Raw genomic sequence first — 22,484 nt, forward strand, 5'->3', positions numbered from 1 at the left:
CTACCCCCTGTTTGTTCAGAGTGTCCCAACAATCACGCCATGAATCCGTATCCACTAATATATCTTCCTTTTCCATTCAAAACAATAATGTCACTTTTCTACATCTGATAATAACACCCACCACGACATGATTCCTTATCTTATCTTGATCTGGTCAGAATTGCCCCACCAATCACGACATGAAACCTTATCTCTACCATCACCCATAATTCCATACGCGAACCAAAACACAAGAACTGACGTCACTGACACATATCGCCCCAGGGAAATTCCAAACATTCCAAATTCATAAAGTTACACACACAATTACGTCATCAGATGAACAACCAATCACGTCACGATTCCTTATCTTATCTTGATCTTGATCTGGTCAGAAGTGCCTACCATGCTACCGTGATTTTAACCCCACTGATGAAGTGGAGGTTCATGAATGTCTTTATATAGCAGCCATAATTTATCACCCAGTGTAAGACCGCCATACTACTTATTAGAGACCTTATTTGACTTGAAAAGTTCTATGTTTGGTCTCTACACTAGAGAAGAATGGTCGCTTGACATTTTTCGTCAAAGACTCCTCAGCAAGATTTTTTTCCTTATAAAATAAAATCTACTCTCTGTTATGTCAATTAATTTAACAATGAACAGATAAACTGGAATGTTGGTGAGTTTTCAGATGACTGCACTCCTTTCTGCAGAAGGTCAAGGCGACTCCTTTCATTCTGCACACAAATAACAGAAACTTTTCAGCGCTCTGGAAGACAGTAAGGTGTGCCAAATAGTAGTAGTGTGTTAGTTTGGTATATATCACGCTGAAATGGAACGCATGATAAGAGTCGTATCAAGGTCACATTTATTCAGCAGTTTCACGTCACAAATTGTCAACGAGAAGCTTAGCCTTCCAAGAATAATATCCATTCATTATTCGCAGCTTCACCGCATTTCTGTGTCTTTCGCCGAATCTTGCAGGAATAACTAAAAATAAGAGAACACGAGGTTAAATGATGGCAGACAACTGCTGCAGACACATGCCATCTGTTTCATCAGATAATTCGATAAAAAAAAGAAAGAAAAAAGAAAAAAATAAGCCTCTTCGTTCGTCAGCGTTAAAGCGCCGTTTCAGTCGGTGAGTGAAGCACCGTTGTTGATGGAAGAAGTTAGTCTTAATCGGAGGAAAGGAGCAGCATTGTTTGAAATGCAGAAGGAAGTAGACACTACTTGGGAAACCCCTTTATTCTTCACTCAGATGAAGTCTGCTAATCACCAAGCCAGGGATGACGTCGATGATGGTGATAAGACACTGGTTAAGCTCAGGCTACACAACAGGCAACACCGACCAGACATACGACAGAGTGCTGACTGCACTCTTAATCTGATAAAGAAACAAGGTGTTTGTCATAGAAGTACCAAGATTCATATCCCTGACCCGTTTTTCGTGACTCAGCACTAATTCTTCCTCATACCCATCATTCTCATGAACTCCCATAGCACAGAAAGAAACGCGCAAAAATCATGACACATCTATCACTCCCATATATACACACATACACCCCATTCAGATCTCCACCGTGTATTTTTTTAAAAATGTGATTTCCATCTACGAAAGGTTTTATGTAAACCTATAGTGCATTCGTATGGTCGGTTGGCTATTGATTTTTTCTATTTTTTTATTAATTTTATACTGTAAGGATTTTTGTCACAAAGACTAGCGAATTCTCTTTAAACTGTGTACTGGTGGCGAGGAGGCGCTGCAGTCGTGACAGAAGCAGACGACGCTTAGAACTTCATTAGCAAAGTTGCCGCTGTGTGTGGTATCCATTTTTTTTAAATGTGCCCGAAGTGAAAGAATAAGTACAACATTAGTGTTTGAAAGCAAATTATAATGTTTTTGTAGTTTCAAGAATCTTGTAAAGCAAGTTTGTGTCAAGTTTTTCAGAAATAAATAACATCACTAGAGTTACATCAGTGAAATGAATATGAATGTGTTCTAAAAGTATACGTATAAGCGAGCATTCATTCTGCGTAATGATCAAGACTTTCACCAGCTTTACCACTCATCACAAGTCCGAGTTTTACTTATACTTTTTAAAATTTTTATTTATTTTTTACCTAATCCGGAAATACTGTTCTATAGACCAAACACGGAACTTTTTAAGCCTCTTTAGGCCTCCAATAAGTGGGATGGTGGTCTCACGCGGGACGATCAAATTCATCTTCCACCATAAAGAGAATCATAAACATCCGTGCCTGTGAATAGAATTCGAATCCACAGCCTAATAGTTGGAGGGAAGATAGGCCAATCACTCTACCAACTAGTTTAAATTTTCTGTTGATTCTAAAGGAATGAATTTCACACATCTTCCAGAAAAATGTTTGAATCTACTTGATTATTGTCGGATCAATTATAGATCAATTCACACTCGATTATCCTGAAAAAGTGTAACACTGTCCAAACAGTCTAATATGTCAGGGTTACTCTGAACTATTTTCATTAAGGTTTTATTTATTTATTTGAGTTTTTTGGTAATTTGCTTGGTAATTTTTTTTTATTTCATTTCATGTTAATGAAATGTCACCTTTGGCAACCTTGGTACTTCTATGACAAACACCTTGCTCCTTTATCAGATTAAGAGTGCAGTCAGCACTCTGTCGTATGTCTGGTCGGTGTTGTCTTTTTGTGTTGCCTGACTTATACTGTGCATTACCCTGTTTGATGAGAATAATACCGTTAGAACAAAAGCAATCCTTAATTAACCACGCATCGAATTAGAAAAATGTATGAAAAGTTTAAACCAGATATAACTTTAAAGTCCGTTGTGCAGTGCTAACCAGTGAACCCACATCGAATAAGTAAGGTAAACGAACAGATAAACAGAAAATTGAATACGTTCAGTATTTTTTTTGTTTTTACTAGATATATTTCAGATGTTTTTGGGTTTTTAGACCGTTTAGTGCTCCTTTTCCCTTTATTTTCATGTGTGATTGCTCGCGCACGCTGAGGTTTTGTGTGTGTGTGTGTGTGTGTGTGTGTGTGTGTGTGTGTGTGTGTGTGTGTGTGTGTGTGTGTGTGTGTGCGCGCGTGTGTGTGTGTGCGTGCGTGCGTGCGTGCGTGCGTGTGTGTGTGTGTGTTATGAAATACGTGGTTATTCATTGTTTCCAGCGAAGTGAAGCACATTCATCGAAATACCAGTGGCTGCTAAACATTAGCGGACAATGTAGTGTTCTAAGACCTTACTTGAAAGATGTGGAATGATAATCCCCCCCAACACTGCTGAATTCGACACTGCTCTGTATACAGAATATAAATAAAGCGAAATATACTAAAGCAGATGTAAGTTACACAGTATACTCAAGTATTTTTTAATCGAGTGTTTAATAGTTGCTATATTTTTATGTAAACCCAAAAGTCACTATTTAAAAAGTTTAAAAATTAAGTGTTAAAATGTTTACATATTTAGTAGTAGGCTAGATAACAACATAATATTGATCTCTTCTTATTATTTTTCGTCATTTCGAAGGCTTTGTTGGAAAATTTCTTTTAATTTATTTTTTTATTATTATTATCTTGTTGGGACGTGTCATTTAATTTCTGCCACACGTGTTAATCCTGTCCACTGGCTGGAATGTCGATAGTCGCATAGTACGTTATTTTTTTAAGCCTCAGACGAAAGGTTGTAAACTTATAGTACATCAGTACCATGGACGGGCTATGAAATTGCCGAAGTGGGCCACATTCTCTACACCAGTCGAAGTGATGCCTTTTGTCCTGTACAGTGAAACTTTCTTGACATTGTGATTGATTATGGAGATTGACTACTTCCTTCGGAAGAACCTCATATACAACGTTACCGAACTAAAGATACTCCAGAAGCATGGTCATAAGTGCTGTAGTACGAACAGGTTTAATATGCATGAAGTAAATTTTAAACTTTCATGAAGTATCTAAGCTGTGCTGCTTGCGTAAGAAGTGTGTGTGTGTGTGTGTGTGTGTGTGTGTGTGTGTGTGTGTGTGTGTGTGTGTGTGTGTGTGTGTGTGTGTGTGTGTGTGTGTGTGTGTGTGTGTGTGTGTGTGTGTGTGCGCGCTCTCGCTCTTGGGGCGTAACTAGAGGGACTCCTAGATCACAGCAGATAAGTAAAGAATGAATGATGAAAAGTGTTTTCTTTTTAAATTATGTCATGAACTAATTTCAATATGCAATTAAATGAAGTCATATTTCCTTCTGGGAGTGAGCATCTGGAATGTTATAAATGACATTAAAAAAAACAAAAATGTGCAGAAATTGCGAACTTCAGAAGTTTTTTTTTTAAAGGGTACTTTCTATTAGTAGGATGAAGTTTGATCTGAGCATGTCACTACTTGGTACTTAGCATGGTCTGTGTTTTTGAAATTTCCTTGTTCATTTTGTATTCTAATAATCTCTCTCTCTCTCTCTCTCTCTCTCTCTCTCTCTTCAGAAATATTTTCATACCGCAATATTGCAAGGAAGAAAAAGTGACAACCCAGACACCTCGCTATAATGCCAGCATCGCCATCAATATTTATGCTTGACTACAGAAGGTGGCGCGAGTAGTTGTGCAGAAGATAAGAATTATGTATTTGCATACTTCTGGAGTTTTAAAACGATAATAGACACTATGATCCGCCCACCTCCTCCCTCCGTGCCGCAGCTTTATCGTGGCTTCTCCAGCGTGCTCTGCTATACCAAACATCTACTCCTTCGTTCCATATCCGCGAACCCGCAACCGGACAGCACTTTTTCTCCATAGTCAATCACAATGTGAAGGAAGCTTCACTGTACAGGACGACGGTATACAAAAGGCATCGCTTCGGCTGGTGTAGAGAATGTGGCCCACTTCGGCAACACATATACGAATGCTGACTCATTTTATACTGGATGACAGCTTCGACATTGTGCCTGATAAGGAGAGGCATACTTTTTTGGGGTTCTTCCTTTATTCCTGTTCATTCGCGTACACTCCACGCAGACATTTTTTTTTTTTATAATCATTCCACGAACAGACAGCGCCCAGCATCGGCACTAGACACTATTTCTGTATAGACTTGACAAAGTCACTTAGAATTCTGAGCACATAGATGAAATGAGGACGTAGTATGCAGCGTCAACAGTCCGACATATAAGCACATCACGACACTGACAACGGAATATCAGCAGAAACCCAAATTAGGGTACCCGATGTGGATAATTACTTCTCCAAAGCTTGTCATCAATTCCCTTAACGAGAATTAAACCATCAGCTACAATGACGAACACGTGCTGACTCAATTCTTCTCCAATATCACGTAAAAGAACGTCAGTTTTTATTCCAGAAATACATTCCATGAAAGAAATTAAAATTATGTAGCAGTTTCGATACGCATCTCAGTCTCATATGAAAGAAGGTGGACCAGTAACATAAGCGAACAACGTTTGCTTCTGATGGTCATTAAAAGCGCCTCATTCAACTTAAATCATTAAGTTACATCTAAGTTTCATCCAGGTAATATTATAATAGTACCTAATTCATTGTTACACCTTTTCAAGAGATGAAAAATAGCCATTTCTAGAATTCCAGAAATCTGATAAACTTTGAACCACGTTTTATGGAAAATGCGATGATTTATTTTTATGCTAGTCTCAAACATGGAGGTTTGTTCAGCTTGTGTAACCGGGAGACTGGTGTCAAACTATTAACACCCCTGCCTTATAAGTGTTCTGATATGAATTATCATATCTTAATCCAGGATGTAATTCAGTGCTAAGGGAGGACATGGCTCGCATCCGCTCAACGCATTAAATTTGCTACGTATTTGATAAATTCAGCTAATTGCTTGCTTGGGCATGAAAAACCAAAGCATTATCTTACTTTTCATCACAAATCGATTTCAGTAGCAATAAGCAGTTGCAATGTGAACGAATAATACTTCCACGTAGTTAAAGAGCTCAGTCGTGACGTTTCATATAACTTGGAAAGACTTGAGTTCGAATTCTGTTTAGAAAGCGAGGAACCATAAGGACTTTCTCAGCAGAAGATCACTTAATAGTTTTCATACACAAGTGATACGGCTTGTTCCGAAGAACTGGCAGTTGGCTTGAGAATACTCATAATTAACAGCATAACTTACTCACTTCATAATCTTAGCCGCTTCAGCCGGTAATCCCGCCCCATGCCAATGAAAATAACTGAAGAAAGGTTAGGCACTTGCCTTTACTTAGTGATTTCAGTAACGCTGCTGGCCAAGCACATAATTATTGAAAAGCGAGCTAAGAGAGGAAAACTCGAGACTGAATATTTCACGCAAACATACAACTTACATCCACCCGAGACTAGCATTGCCAGAAATATTATTCTCGGTTGAGCGTAAGTTGTATGTTTGCGACACGCAGCAATATCATTTGGTTTAGCCCTTCTTAAAACTCATACATTATTTGTTTAATGTCCTCATACAACACAAACTGCAATATGAACGGAGGAAAAATTCTACTGCAGAAGAAAGAAACGCAGGACTGATAATTTCGGTTACATTATCCCGACAACGCTGCTAGTAATATTTTACCGTTGAAAACTGAGCAATAATAAGAAAGGAAAGAGCATTACTTGCGATTACTTAAAGAACCTTCTGACTGCTAAAGCTTGCTGTATATATTATCATTGATATGATTATATGCTTGGCGAGATGTTAAAACTACATTCGCCTACATTATTTAACACTGTTTTTCTATTTCGCCTTTAGAAAGAATGAATCGTTTGCTTTCTTATAATAGATGCAGTTTGCCTTTCAGTCGACACTGAAGACGCTCACACTTTTCGTCCTTAAATCTAATTTATGGGAGGACATGGTTCGCATCTACTCAACTCATTAACTCAACGTACGTATTTTGCTTGGTAAATTACTTATTTCCTCCATATAGCCCATTTCAAGTTTCTGATGGTATTTCACTTTCTAGAAGAAACATGAAATTTTGAACTTTCAGGAAGAGTGCATTTCTGAATGTATTCTTGAAAATTCCCTCCAGGCGAAAATAATTACTTTGAAATTATCTGAAATGTGGAAAGGCGGCTGGAGGGTGATATTCGATCAGAATAATCAGAAATATTGAAACATGGAGGCTCTTTAGGCATAATTCGGAAAGAACGGGAAAAAAAATGTCGAATTCCAGAGGATTGGAGCAGAATCCATCCACAACAAAAGGAAAAAATAAAACCGAATGAAAAAACTGAGAAAAGAAATTTCCATGTTGATTGTTCCAGGTAAGAGTTTGCAAGCATGAGTTGATGTGAAGCATCAGCAATGAAGGCTGTTTTGTGTCGGAACCATATACATACGTTTGCACTGTATAAAATTCATAACCATGAAATGACTTCAAGAATAATGACTTCGATCTTCCAACATTCTACATTAAAAAGAAAGTAATTTTCACAATAATCTTAACAAAGCTGAAATTAGCAAAATACCCACCTCTACTTTCTGATCCCAATACATCAGCACAAGCCTGAAAACGCAGAAGAAGGTGTGATTCATCTGTACATGCATCCACAGTGGAGATTGGATTTCTACACTCTCCGTGTCCACGGCTGTAAGTGAAGGTAAAAGGACCCTTGAATGGACACTCAACCGGGGCGGTGTTTACTACAAAAGAGAGGGGAGGGGAGAGGATAGTCTACTGTTAGCTACTTACAACTTCTAACCAACGCGCACTTGTTGACCTGCATGATAATAGAGGCAATTACTTACACCTGAACATGGAAAACAGAAGGGCATCTCCATTGATCTCTGAGCACAGAACCTCTAATGTCTGGTGCTGAGGATGAGATGAGCAGTAAGCTGAAAGAGATCAAAAAAAAAAAACAACGAAAAACTTAACTACATCGAAATATTTTTCAGAGTGGGATAAAAAATATTATGCTATCCTAGTACAATACTCTACATAGTAACATAAACTAAGCAACAATAATATAACTGCTAATGTTAACCCTGGAAATTTTGTTATCATTTTTAAAGCTAACACAATAAAGCATGATCAAAGCAACAGCGTATATTAGCCTCAATACGCTGTGCATTGCTATCATAAGGAGACAGCATATTCATGGTCATGTGAACAAAAATGTGTGATGTTAGTTTTGCAAAGTGATTGATGTCTTTCAAGTTGTCCAATACATAATATGAATCGTTATTCAAAATGGAAGGTATTTAAAAAGTTTGACTGTGTAATGATGAAGGATAAAATATCCCCATTATTAATCTGCAGAAATACCGTTAGCAGTAAAAATCAGTTTCTGAAAATTACTGCGAGAAGTTTCTATATCGTTTTCATTACTCTTTTCTGAATTGCTCAACAGTGTCCTGCTTAAAATATAATATTCTGAACAGATCATATTCTTTGTTCTATTGACTGAAGAGCGAAATAATTAATTCTGAAATATTAAAAGATGTAAACGTGTTCCATAAGTTGTTTCAACTCCTCTCTCTCTCTCGCTCTCTGAAACTTTGACTTTTTAGCGCAAGATTAATTTTGCCATATTTAATTAAGGCACATGATATCCTACATTAAATACTCCAAAAAAAGAGTTCCAAGCATCTTAGTATGGTGGTGGTATTCATTATTTCAGTGTTATTATTTCTATAAGAGCAAAAGCTTCTTGCTGAAATAAATAAACATATTTCATTTGGCATTTTTAAATAACGAAACTTGTGGTGAATTCATCACTAAAACACACACGTACTAACCACAGTAATGACTATTTAATTCGTAAATATTTCATCCCAAGTATCTTGGACATCATCAGTGATATTAGTGATATTTCATTTGGGTTTCTAAGATGTGAATATATCTCATGAGTATATTCAGTTTTCATTTTAAATCCGATGCTTCTAGAAAAGTAAATATAATTGCGGTAGTAAGACATTTTCATTATACACAATGAAAACGTCAAAATAATAGCGGTAGATGTCATCGAAAAAAGCAGATAAATCAGCCAAACACGTAATCAACACATAATACATTACCATCGTAGCTCCTTCCGTAATTCCAAAACAACGTCAGCGATCATAAGGTCGAAATGGGATACCACCATCATGTTTACTTTACTGCTTTTGTTTTAAAACTTCTTTTTAGATCTTAGTATCTCAGTTGAAATATCTAATATCTTTCCCTCGGTACAGATAAATATTACTGTCGACTATGCAAGCAGAGAGCGCAGGCTTGGTCTCTTGACTCCGCTACATTCCTTCTTAATAAAATAAGGTTTACATCTATGTGACCTATGTGACGTTGACGAAATAACTAAGGTATAGGAGGCTAGAATTACTACTTAACACTTGCTTGTGTTCTCCGGTTAAACTTTTTTTTTTTACAGAAATAAAAATCGAAGCTTCGGGGGAGAAATTTTGCTGCCTTCATACAAGAAGCCGGATAATTCATTTTTAATTGAAAAATCCTTATCTTTACTGAAAAATTCTTTGCTTCTAGAGAGGATTTGAACTGCTCATTATAAAAAAATGCACACGGGGATCAAGAATGTTACTCGGCAGTAAAATAAGAAAAGAGAGAAAGAGAAAGGAATAAATCTTGCGGAGCGGGATATGATGTTAATTTTACAAAATGACACGTTTTTATTTGTTTATTTTTTTTCAAGTAGAATGCTTTCATAGTTTTTTCTGTTTATTGGGAACAATAATGAACAACAACAAAAAAAAGAATAACGTAATATTTCACATGAATATGTGCAATTCGTTTTGCTAAAACGAATGGTGTTTTTGTTCTAAAATATTTGTATTTTTGTAATTAATAAAACGATTCTCAGCCGTTGTTTCATTCATCTACGCGTGTACTGTTATGCACCCTAGAGTAGTACACAACACGATACTGGTTATTGGTATAGTGAAATGGACAAGTTGCTAATTTTCCCTTCTAAATTCTGAAGCCCCCCACTTTTCTCTGTACGTGCGTGTTGGAGCTCATCAGGTAACTGCGAGTGTTTGTAACTGCTAACTGTTCTACCCCATTAAACGGGAATATTGCTGTTCCCCGTGTAGGATTAGCGCTAAGAGTTTTACAAAACTGCTTATTGGCCAGTTGCTTGGGAGATACTGGAATATAATCACTTTTGTCAATAACGGGGATATATCAGCAATTCTTCTTCTTCAGTTTTGTGTTACCCAAAGAAATCTTTCCTTCGTCAGCTGTGGATTAACATCTTGTACAATAGCTCTTACGCACAATTGGCTCATCCTTTCGCAGACACAGGGAACACAAAGGTTCTCCGCGGCTGGAAACATGAGAACTAATCAATCGACGAATCCCTAGCAATGAAATTTCAGTTATAATAACATTTGTTCTTTTCCTAGGCGAGTATAATTTTTGGATTTCACTGGCGCACATTAATTCAGAATGATGAAGGAAATTTTGTAAATATGCATTTTAACAATGATCAAGAACAGCGGGAAATTATCACATTAACGTAACATAAGGAACTTGAAAATATTGATTAGCCAACGAGATGAATTTTCTATCAAAATTCAAAATAGAAATTTCATGGTATTTTCTATTCTTAATTGAGATTCACAATTGAATGCAATAAAAGTCAATTGTGAATTGAGAGTCACAATTGAATGTTGTTGAGAATAGAAATTTCTATGAAACTTTTGGAAAGTTTCATTGAATATTTTAAGCTACAAAAAACGTGGCTTATTAGAAAAGAAATTATTCAGTGTGTGTGTGTGTGTGTGTGTGTGTGTGTGTGTGTGTGTGTGTGTGTGTGTGTGTGTGTGTGTGTGTGTGTGTGTGTGTGTGCGTGCGTGCGCGCGCGCGCGCGCGCGTTGCTTCGCAACACCAGCCCTGCTAAAAGCAGAATTTCACCTTCCATTATTGCACATATTGCGAAGCTGTCCATAGTCACCTCGGCACAGAAAAGCAAAGAAATTGATCGAGCGAGTTTTTTTTTTTATCGTATCATTATCACCTTAGCGGAATAGCGTTTTAGTCGTCGTAAAAGAGGTTTAAGACTATTAGCATTATGACGACAGCTGTGAGAAATTTCGGAGGATAAAAATTGTCACGCAGTTTGCTTTCTGGAACAACACCGATGCTCTGCAGGTGTGACGAAACGTTATTTTCTTTTGCGAGAAACTGGGTCAGCACAAGTTGTCGCAAAGCAATGGTCGAAATAATAATAATAATAATAATAATAATAATAATAATAATAATAATAATAATAATAATAATAATAAACAGCCACGAAGAGTCACGTTTTCTGAGCTAAAAAATGTAAAAAGAAATCAACAAGTATCTTCCATTTTAACTACGCTGCATTCATATAGTTTGACAAGTCATTAAAAAGCTGAGATGTTTTTCAATTAATATCCTTCTGCAAGCACATTCATTTTAATTCTACCAAATTCTTTCATCTCGTTGTTTAGAATTTTAATGTTGTTTCTTCAATTCACATTAACAGAAGACGTACTCAGCTTGTACTGAAACGTTTGTTCGTTTATTTCTATTGCGATGGTTCGCCGACTGCTGCAACTGTTTCCATGACAACCACGGTTTGCGTTCTTCCATTGTTGCATAAAGAATGAAAGAGACGTCAAGAAATAAGTGTCGCTCTATCGGGAACACGGCCCCCAGATGGCGGTGAACTAATTATTATTCCACAGCAGATCTTTCGGTGAATGAGCAGCTGGACAAGATTACCATGGCTGAAAACAGCGATAGCGAATGTTCACGTTGTAATAAAATCAGGTCGTTGGGAGAAGAGCGATAATGAAATAAGCGAATTTAGCGCCATTATTCGCAATGAAATGATCTTCCACAAAAAAACCTCCTCTTAATAGCATTTATCCGTACGGAGAGTAGAACAGAGTAGAATCGTGAAGTAAACACACACACACACACACACACACACACACACACACACACACACACACACACACACACACACACACACACACACACACACACACACACACACACACACACCTGTAAAGAATTCGCTTTACTTGAGTTGGGTGTCTCAGTTTACATCTGTCCTAAAATAAACACTGGTTCTTCAGTCCTCGTTTTAGTGCAGGTGAAAACTTTGCGGCTAACAAAAATTCAAAACTCATTGTACTTGCAAATAGCACTAATTTATACAACAAATACGAACAGTACCGCTATCTTAATTCAGAACTTTATTCCAAAATCGTACGCACTATCATTATCTACATGTCTTCTCAACGAGTTTCCTCGAATATCCTAATTATTATTATTAAGGGCAGCTCCAAGGAGTCCTTAGACTCATCGATGGAGGCCCAACATCATGTCAAGAACAACTATTCAGCATTCATACAGTATCTATCATACTTCACCTTGAACTCATTTACAGTCATGGCACCCATAACAGACTGGCAGTTATTCCATTCATTTACCACTCTCCAAGTAAAAAACCCAGCTCTAACATCCTTACTAACCACACTGTTACCAAGCTTCCATGGATGGGCCCTAGTCCTCCCACTACCAGTCCTATTCTCAAAACTATCTTCTGAATTAATCTTATAGAAACCCTTCAGTAATTTGAATGTCTCAATCATATCACCCCTTTTTCGCCTATCAACCAATTTCTGCAGTCCACAAATCTTCAACCTGTTCTCATAAGATTCATTCCATAGTCCTACTGTTATCTTGGTCACTCGTGTCTGGATCCTCTTCCCCATCGATTAGAAACCCTGGCGCCCATTTCTAGGCACAGTAGTCTAGATGGAGTCTTATCAAGGCTCGATACAGAGGAACAGTAACCTGTTTGTCTCTGCTCTTTAAAGTGTTTTTCAGCAACCAGGTGATTTGATGAGCTGATTTTGCCACATTTGCGATGTGTCCCCTAAACTTCAACTCCCTATCCACCAACACTCCCAAATCCCTGGCCTCGTCAATCTCCTGGAGTACAGTTCCGACAATGTGGTATACTGCTGCTAATATTGTCACCCCAAAATGCAAAACCTTACATTTTTTCACATTAAATTGACATCCATTCTTTTTAGCCCAGTCCTCCAAACTATCCAAATCATCCTTCAAAATTTTGTCATCCTGAGCATTCATTATTACTCTACCTATCTTTGCATCATCGGCAAACAGATGCACAGTTCCTCTCAGATCCTTTCCTATATCGTTGATGAACAAATTAAACAGTAGTGATCCAAGAACAGAACCCTGCGGCACACCACTAGTCACAAGCCGTCTTTTGAACTCTACTCCTGAATAAACCACTCTCTGATATCTCTCCATCAACCACCCTCCTATCCATCTCACCAACCCCATATCCATTCTCATATGCTACAGTTTACTGATTAGAATTCCATGTGGTATCCTATCAAGGGCTTTAGCAAGGTCCAGTAGAATCACTATAAACCCGTTACCCTTATCCAGTTCAGCCGTCACTGTGTTATAGAACGTGAGCAAGTTACTAAGGCATGATCTACCCTTCACAAAACCATACTGTCCCCCATACAGTTTACCATTTTCATCTATCCAATCTTGTATTTTCCTCTTGACTATTTTCTCCATAACCTTGACAACAATTCCTGATATGCTGATCGGCCTGTAATTTTCAACAGCAATGTCTTGGAACCTCCTTTATGCAGTGGAACTATTTTCTCCTCTTTCCACCCCCTTGGGACTAACCCAGACCTGAGACTCAAATTAAACAAAATGGTCAAGGGCACTGACAATTTTTTATCCGCTTCTCGTACGACACGAGCTGGTATACCATCCAATCCCGCAGATGAATTGATATTGAGGTTTTGTAATAGACTATTCACCTCCACTTCATTCACCACAATTTCCGTATAAGCTGTTGGTTCTTCCATTTCGCAATGTCACCACCTGGATGATATACTCTTGCAAAGTGCTCACTCAGTAATAATTCCACTATATCGACTGATTCAGTGACCTCCTTGCCATCGGCATTCCTTAAAATCAATCTGCTGTATACATTTTTTCTTTTACTTGCAACATATCGAAAAAACTGTTTGGGATTCTCTTTAGCCTTCATGGCTAATGTTCTTTCATAATTCGCTTTTGCTTTTCTTACCACTCTTGCTACCCTTCTGGCCTGGGCTTTATACCGTTCATGTGCCTGCAGGTCACCTTTATCCTTAAATTCCATCCATAGTTGTTTCTTTTTTTGCCGCTCAAGCTTAATGGTGTTATACATCCATTTAATCCCTACTTGATTTATTATTCGGTCTCTAGGTATACAGTCAGCCATTGCCTCCTGCAAACACTTCTTAACCTCCTCCCATGCACTATCAACATCCAGCCCTTGCAGTTTTACATACCATGGCACTGAACCAATGAAACTCCTAAGATTGTCATACTTACCAGCCCAATAATTTCATATGTACTCTGTCTTAATTTACCATGTCTGAGTCATCCTAATCATCACCAAATCAAAAGGATTTCAAATGTTCCTGTATTACACATGCTATTTTATTTTCCTTAGGAAAATAGAGCCAATAAAGCCACTTGACTTAATTCGTCAATAAAGAGAATGTAAAGTTCGTAATTTTTAGAGTTAAAATACAAGATAGTGTACATTCATTTCGAAGAGAAATCAATTTCAGCTATCAATGGAAAGCACTAGAAAGTGATAGTCATTAGCAGACGCTTTGCTGCTGGGAAATCCTGAAACTGTTATTTTCGTTGGCGATAATAATTTCAGGATCTCCCAGAAGCAAAGAATTTTTCATTGCATCTATAAAATTGTGACAGTAATTAGAATGTGACGTAGTGAATAGAATTTAGAAGTGCAATATAAAACGAATGAACAAGGTTCTCATTCAACTGATATTTCGTCCAAATGTAGAATATAGCTTTTCCTAATATTGCTTTTAATTCTCAGAGAAATTGTTCCTGCTCTGTCAAAAACGAAAGCAGATGCAGATATTGCAGGGATGTTCTTTCCTCCGCCGATACCTACAAGTTGCGTTGTACGACTCTCATATCCGTATAGTAAGGCAGAGTTAACAAGGGTATCGATAAGGTGGAGTCTTGTAGTTAGCAAAATCATGCATGGATTTTTAAGTCGTTTCCGGCCTCTAATGAGCTGTTTGGTTGTCTCAAGCCGACTGATAAAATTCATCTACTGCCTCCATCTACCACATTCATGTCTACCTTCATATGAACTACAGCAGAGCGGAGGTGATTACTCGATTAAGCAAGGCGGAAAATAGCGTACGAAATTCTATAAACGTTCATGCATTTATTGTTATGTCAGGCAATTATTGTAACATAAAATGCAAGAGGAACACAGACCAATAACAACAAGGAATAAAAGTAGAATCCCGTATAATTATAGAATCAGAAGAGGCAAAAAATAAAGTGCTTAAAATGAGGTAGTAAGAGAAATGTCGAATGTTTTATTATAATTTCAGAAAGTGCTGAAATTATAATAAAACTCAGGCTAGAATGAAGTAGTTGGAATACACGAAAAGAACGAGTGGAGAAAATTCTCTTTCAGACCAGTCAAAGGACAAAGAAAACGAACAAGGAACAGATGGAGCAGAGTAAAAAATACTTGAAAAAAAATGAGAGCGGAATAGAATTGAGCGAGTCTTCAAATCTATCAAAGTTTTTCTGCCATTGAGATAAAGATAGCAATATACCAACCTGATAATATGGACGATAGAGAGGGACACACACTGAATGATGATATCAGAATGCAATGTAGTTCCACTGCGTTCAAACAACACTCTTTTCAAACGACTCGTTAGGTTCCAGACCACTGTCGTATAGCGAATCACTGTCTTTTTTTCCCTCACTTAATCAATATAGCGACTCACTGTCTTTTTTTCCCTCACTTATTTTTTCATGCATCTAATGGTTTAATAAAGTTTTTAAGTAGCCATATATGTATGGCTACTTACAAATGTCGTGAATAAAGAATTTCTTTACGCCAGACGTAAATGAATGCTTTAGTGAGTCAGATGCTCAAATAAAAAAATATAGAATAATCTTCACGAACGAAAAACTTATTCCCAAATAGTTTTTCCTTGAGGAAACACTAGTTTAGTTATTAATCTACAGCATTATTTATTTATTTAATTTTCATTTACGGATTACTGTAGTATTAACTATTGTAGCACTTTCTGCTTTGCTGAGAATTTTATTTTGTTTTCAACAACTGTAACAACAACAGTGCGAGGTAAGTTTAGTCTGCGGCCTCTCTCAGTGTTCGATACACCGTCGTTACGAAATTTAATAATTCTAATCTTAGTATTTAATACAATCGCTTTAACGCGTCTTCTTATTTTCGCTGCAAGAAACTTTGAATTTCATCTGCCATTATTAACAACAATAAATTAAAATAACAATTATAAACAGCTTATAATGTACAGTGAAACACCAAAAGACAGTGAGACGCAGTGAGTAACGACATTAATAATAAACTGAGTTCGCAAAAATGGGCATCGGTTCTCCAGTCACTGAAAGAAGAGGGAGCTGATCTTTGGTAGAACGGATAAGGGCAGTAAGTTGTTTGTAATCTCTGAAGATGTCTCAGTGACTGAGACAAAATAGTGGAAGCATTAAAATTAGTTTTAATCCATTCTCAGTGCTCTAAATATTCCATATCACTAAAGCTGTCTGTCTTTGAGCGAATGTGGTGTCGTATAAATGGGCACAGATTATAATTGAAAAGCGTAGTATGAGCGGATAGTCGTAAAGCGAAGTGTCGTAATGCTGGGTATTACTGTATACTATAATGTCAATTAGAAACACTAGAGACGGTGAAACATACGATATGTAGCTAAATTAGGGTTGACTTTTCATACCGCTATAATATAAATCATTTATGATGGGCGAATTATTTCGGCATGAGCCAACAATTGGAATATAAGCATATACGTTAAGAGTGATTTGATGACGATTTAAACAGAGAAAGTATTAGCTTTTCTGCCACTGTCTCGATACATATTAAATGGACTACAGCCAAATAGCAAACACCAGAAAAAAATAATAAAATACGTAAACAAAAAACGATTAAAATAATCGTCTATTGGTCGTTCTATCAATTAAATGAATGTGCAAGGGATCTCACAGGGAGTGCATGGCATGGATAAGTGATAGTAATTTTGCGCGACTACTTTTGTCTTTCCCTTCGAGAGAGAGATTAAAAATCTGAGAACTCGAGTTTGTCTACTTTCATAGCCTGTATTTGTATGTCGTGCGTATATTTCATTTGGTTTGCCTGTTATGAAAGTGGATAAACCAGAGTTCTCAGATTGTATCTTAGTTCCAAGAAAGACAATTTTCAAGCATAAGATAGTTATTTCAAAGTGTATCCAAATCCAATCTGATAGGTGACTTTTGGTAGGTGAATTTTATGTGTGTCCCGAAAAGCAAAATATGGATACTTATTGCATCTAAATTAAAATAAAAACCTGAGAAAGCGAAAAGCATCAGCTCGCGTTTTCATAATTTTATGTGGCCATATTCATGCTGCATCATTATTTACTTGTAAATTATGCTTAAACAAAGAGGAACAGTATATATATTACAGAACAAATACTATAACCAGAGCATTTTGATGCATTTAAGAGTCTTGCATTCAAAGATGGATAGTAATCCATCTTACTAGTCAACTGAAACCTGACATCATGTACTGATCGCTGCGTACGAGATCAGTATTGTTTGTAGAGATACAAATCAGGCTAGTTCAGGAACAATAACAAAGAGGTTTTTGTAGAAATGACAGATTTCCTGCTCAAAATGACATTCCAGTTGATTCGTAGAGCCAAATGCCAGGCCTACAGATGGGATTAGTCCCCGATTAGCGATATTCTGAACACATTCCGAGTAGCTCTGTGTCAACACATTGATTTCCAACAACAACAGTCTTAAGTCCCTTCTTCTTCGACCTTATCTACTAGCATAGCATCGTGTCTCCTTCAATGGCATTGGGAAGAACAAAAACAGCTCTTTGCATGAAAGGTGGCTTGGATGATCTGCTACAATCACAATCAGTCGAAGTAATCGCTTATTTCGTATCACTTTTACAACTATATATTCATCAAAATTGGCGTTAACCTAAATTGAAAATTATGTAATTATACTACGTAATATTATCAGATAATACTTTATGAATGAACGGTAAATATAATTTGTGAAATAAACAAATATGATCAAATTGTTCACTACCTAACTAACTAACTGCGCGAGACAGGCACAAGAGCGCGCACACACATACAGACATACATACATACAGAACAACAACAACAAATCTTAAGACAAATAAAAATGAATAAGAATTTCATCGTTCACTGCAAGTATTTTCATTTTGACTTCAACTATTCTTAGAGTGAGTGAAAGGTAAAATAAAATTGTGAAGTAAGAATAACAGCGAGATATTAAGAAATATAGAATTGATGCGAACTTGCAAAGAAAAGTTTGTGTCAGAAACATTTCTCTGAATATGTCAAAAAAAAAAACATAAGGAAATCTGATAAATCAACTTCATGAGAAACTACTTACTTTCTTTGTATTGAAGAACATTGTCGTGCTTCACATGCAGCACAACGCAGCGGTGACATTTTTCTGCCCTAGAAATGTAAAATAAAAAAAGATAATTGAATAAAGAATTTATACACACTAGTGTCATCTGTTGTAGACAGCAATAAATTTTTAAACTAAAATCAACGACTGTTACTCATTAATTACATTTTTCTAATTAAATTTCCTGTAGTTTAAGATTCAGCTTGTAATAGCACACAAAACAGCATAAATGCTATTTTCTACGAAGAAGATATTAATCAAAGATTAATATCTTCTTCGTAGTTCTATCAATTCACAATTTATTGATAGAACTCGAGTAACAAACAAAAAAGAATTTAATGAATGCTATGACCAAAGGATACGAATTTTAAGAAGCAAAATGCAACAAGCAAAATGCAAAATGGGCTACTATTTTTTTTTCTAGGCTTTTCTCAGCCAATTCCAGAGTGGATCGTGGGCAGTGTCAAGTAGAATTTCTTCTCCCTCAACTCAGCAAAATCAAATTAACCCATAACACACACGAATAGATAAAAATATACACTAGTGGGTCACTAACATCAGCTCTTATTTAGCACTTTGTGACAATGCACTCAGCCTCAGCAATAGTGATAAGTATCACCAGCTCTCTACCGATTTCCTAAAGGTTTGGGGTAAAAGAGTGTCGCCTATCTGAATGAAACATGTATTAGATAATGTACTTATGTGGTTAATTCCTTATATTCTTTCGATTTGTGGCAATTCAAATACGAATTATTATTGGGCAACAGTGAACACCACCCTGCTTGCTGGAGGACTAAAGTGGCTTTAAACCTATTGTATTTTAGTGAGCGAAAGTGAAAAAAAGTTTGATCTCGGTACGCGTGAATAATTGGTTGTCATTAATACAGAACTTAATCTGCTCCGTTTTAGGGCTTCTGACAAAGAAACGAATCTATCTGATTGCTGGAGATTTCTGGGATTGCCACCAGACCATCCTCATTAAAACACCAATAAGATGTGAAAATTAAATTTTCTTTAATAACTTATTAAGTAGGGAAATACAAACGTAAACCGTCAAAAGTCATGCATTCTTTGTAAATACTCATTTTGCTTCAGTTTCATTTGATTTTACTTTTCTGTTTCGAAGCAAAACTAAGATTCGAATTTATTCGCATATAATCTGCTGATCTGGGTTCTAATATGTTTATCCTTATTTTTCACATGAAACTATGTCCCGGTTGAGTAAAGTGTGCTGCTGATATTATGGTGCAGATAACAATAGAAGTCGATTAAAAAAAAAAACTACTCCTTTCTTGAAAATCAAATTCTATGGAGACTTATGGAGTTTAAGAAAATCTTACGTAATATACAGCTTAGAATATCTAGGAGAAGGTAGAAACGAATTTAAATGTTAAAAATTAGGCTTATTCGGAGGCACGCTTTTTTTACTTCTTTATATCTTTTCTTCTTTAAGCTTGAATATGTTATAGATATGTTTTTAAAGAAATTAAAATCTAGATCTTTGCAACACAGTATAGAAGACTCCGGTAGTGAGGTTAATCCCTACCTGAAGTGAATAAGGTTGCTGATCTCGAGATCTTAAGCAGATGTAAGCGATTTTCCTTTCAAAAAATCTCTATTTTTTATTATTCAAAATAGACGAACCAGCCAGAATAACAAATGCAGTTTAAGAGTCATAATTCTGTACCTTGCACAGCCTTAGTTGCTTCGGCCATAATACCACATAACAATAACAAAAAACTCTATAATCCCGCAGGCTAATCTCCTGAGGTACCATTAAAGTTGATATTTGGTTAGCGATTGTTCTGTCGTTATTTCGTCTGTCGAAGCAAAAGTTAACAGTGACAAGTGATCTAAGTGATAATAGGCATAACCGAGAAGGAGCATTCGCAAACATGCCTATCACCAAAAATTATCTGGTATTCGGTCAATTTGAGAAAAAGCGCTAAGATTACCCAGACACTGTCTGCGGCTAATTAATGCAGCTACGCTAGGCAAATTAAGCTGTGATAACATGCAGCCTCATTCTTGTCGCACTGATTCAAAATTAGTCATTTTGAGAATTATGCATAATGTCTGGAAATATGATTGACAGTTTCAAATATTATACGCAATCAGCCGCAGACGACGATCATCAAAGGTACTATGCATACTGGCAACTAATGTCAGCCTGTAAAACAGTTGTATTAGACTATGCCAATATGTTGGCATCTACATTAGAACTTAACTTTTATTTGTAATGACAGTTTACTAAGCAATATGTATGAAATGGTTGTCATGGTTACTCGAAAAACGAATGTAAGAACCGTGTCATTGGTTATATTTGTTACTGGAATATTTGAATGCGCGTTTTATGTTCGCAAGAGGAAGCGCATTGTTTACTCTTATTTCTCAGAATGTCGTGATTCCTTGGGGTGTGCAATTAAAAATGTTTTATACAATTCAGTAATCATCTGGATGGCCACGATTCAAACCAGATTCGCAGAGAAACTGATTAATGACTTCTAATGTAACCAAACCGAAGTGGAGAGAAGTGCTTGAATAAACTGTGGTGAATGGCAAACTTATTTATTTGGAACGTCTTAGGGACTCACAAGCGCACAATGGAAGGAGCAAAGGTTGCAGCTCTTCCTTCGAGATTGATACGGCAGGAACGCTTTCATCGTTTACCCCGTAATTAATAGACGACGCACTGAACTTAGCTGTCCGTATGCAGAGACGACCACCGCCAGTCATACAGGAAATGCTGCCTAAGAAAGGTGAAAGACGATGTTTCATCAGTGACTACTGACACTCGGAGCGAACCCGAAAAAGGTTTATTTCCAGCCTGTGCTCAAATTAAAAGAAAAATTGCAAGAGCGTTGGGATAAAAAAAAAAGGCTGGGCTGAGATGACAGACTTGGTGAAGCACGTTAATGAGAGGACTTGCTGGTATGAAGAAGGCTTTTTCGGTTCTCTTCCTTGCCAACTTCAATAGCCAAATAAATACTTACACCTTACAAAAGTACTTACACCTTATCACATGATAATTCGATTGAAAACCAAGCAAATGAAATCAGATTTATCTACATGTTAAGCCTAATTTTTATTTTATTGATTTATTTAGTTAGTTTACATTAACTGGAATCTTAATAGTTCACGTATCTCCACATAAAGAACAGTGACTGCTATTATGAAAGGCCATCTAGAGATACAGCAAGGAAGGAACTTTAACCTTTAGGATTTTTTTTTTGGCAAATTTTTGTTTATTGAGGGATTAATGTGTCTTTCTGCACTTTCTCTCGAAGTCCACGCGCGGAGTGCATTTTTAAACCTAATGCAGGGCGAGATCTAATGAAAATGTGATTGGATTTCTCTTCCAAAAGAATACTCAAAACTGCACTTCAGGAATCATCATTTGCTACAGTGAAGATAATTTGAGATATTGGCCAGAAACGTTTTTCACGAAAGGAAGTGCAGTCTGTTAATATCTGTCAATATTCGAGATTAGGTGATAAAATTGATAAAAGTTGAAATTTCCCGTATTGCGAGATGAAGACTTTTAAATAGTCCTTTCAGTTTGGTGAAATGATCTGACACATCATTCAGTTTCTGAGAACTTATAGAGAACCACATTTTGTTTTAATTTTAGATCAAAGGAACTTGCTCGTACTTATCTATAAAATAAAGAAACTAATGATAATCGACAGAGTGAAGCGGTTAACCTACTTATATCTGAACCTTAATTCCCAGTGCACATTTCTAACGTTCTTTTCTCACGCAGCATGTGTCGACGTGCATTAATGAAATAATTCCATTTTTGCATTCATCTCGGTGCAGGTCATCATGATTACTGCGCGCATTTTTCAGACATTGAAAAAGGGACATTCGGTTATCTCAAACATGCAATTTGAGGTACGACATCCACCTTATAATCCTCAACTGAAAGACTAAGTCCCTCCCTCATCGTTGTCGCGGGGG

At 36.7% G+C, this 22,484-nt stretch overlaps 1 protein-coding gene across 1 annotated transcript in view; it reads right to left on the reverse strand.

Moving 5' to 3' along the window:
- Positions 1-22,484, reverse strand: part of LOC150097433 (uncharacterized) — a 364,972-nt gene that overhangs the window by 81,519 nt on the left and 260,969 nt on the right. The window contains exons 3-5 of the mRNA XM_090407059.1: positions 18,504-18,571; positions 7,733-7,822; positions 7,457-7,627 (exon numbers count right to left, since the gene is read on the reverse strand). Coding sequence (XP_090263185.1) covers positions 7,457-7,627; positions 7,733-7,822; positions 18,504-18,571 — 329 coding nt within the window. The remainder of the gene's footprint in view (positions 1-7,456; positions 7,628-7,732; positions 7,823-18,503; positions 18,572-22,484) is intronic.

Source organism: Typopeltis vanoorti, chromosome 17, assembly GCF_054136105.1.
Source record: "Typopeltis vanoorti isolate ZY-2024b chromosome 17, IOZ_Tvanoo_1.0, whole genome shotgun sequence".
Lineage (NCBI taxonomy): Eukaryota > Metazoa > Arthropoda > Arachnida > Uropygi > Thelyphonidae > Typopeltis > Typopeltis vanoorti.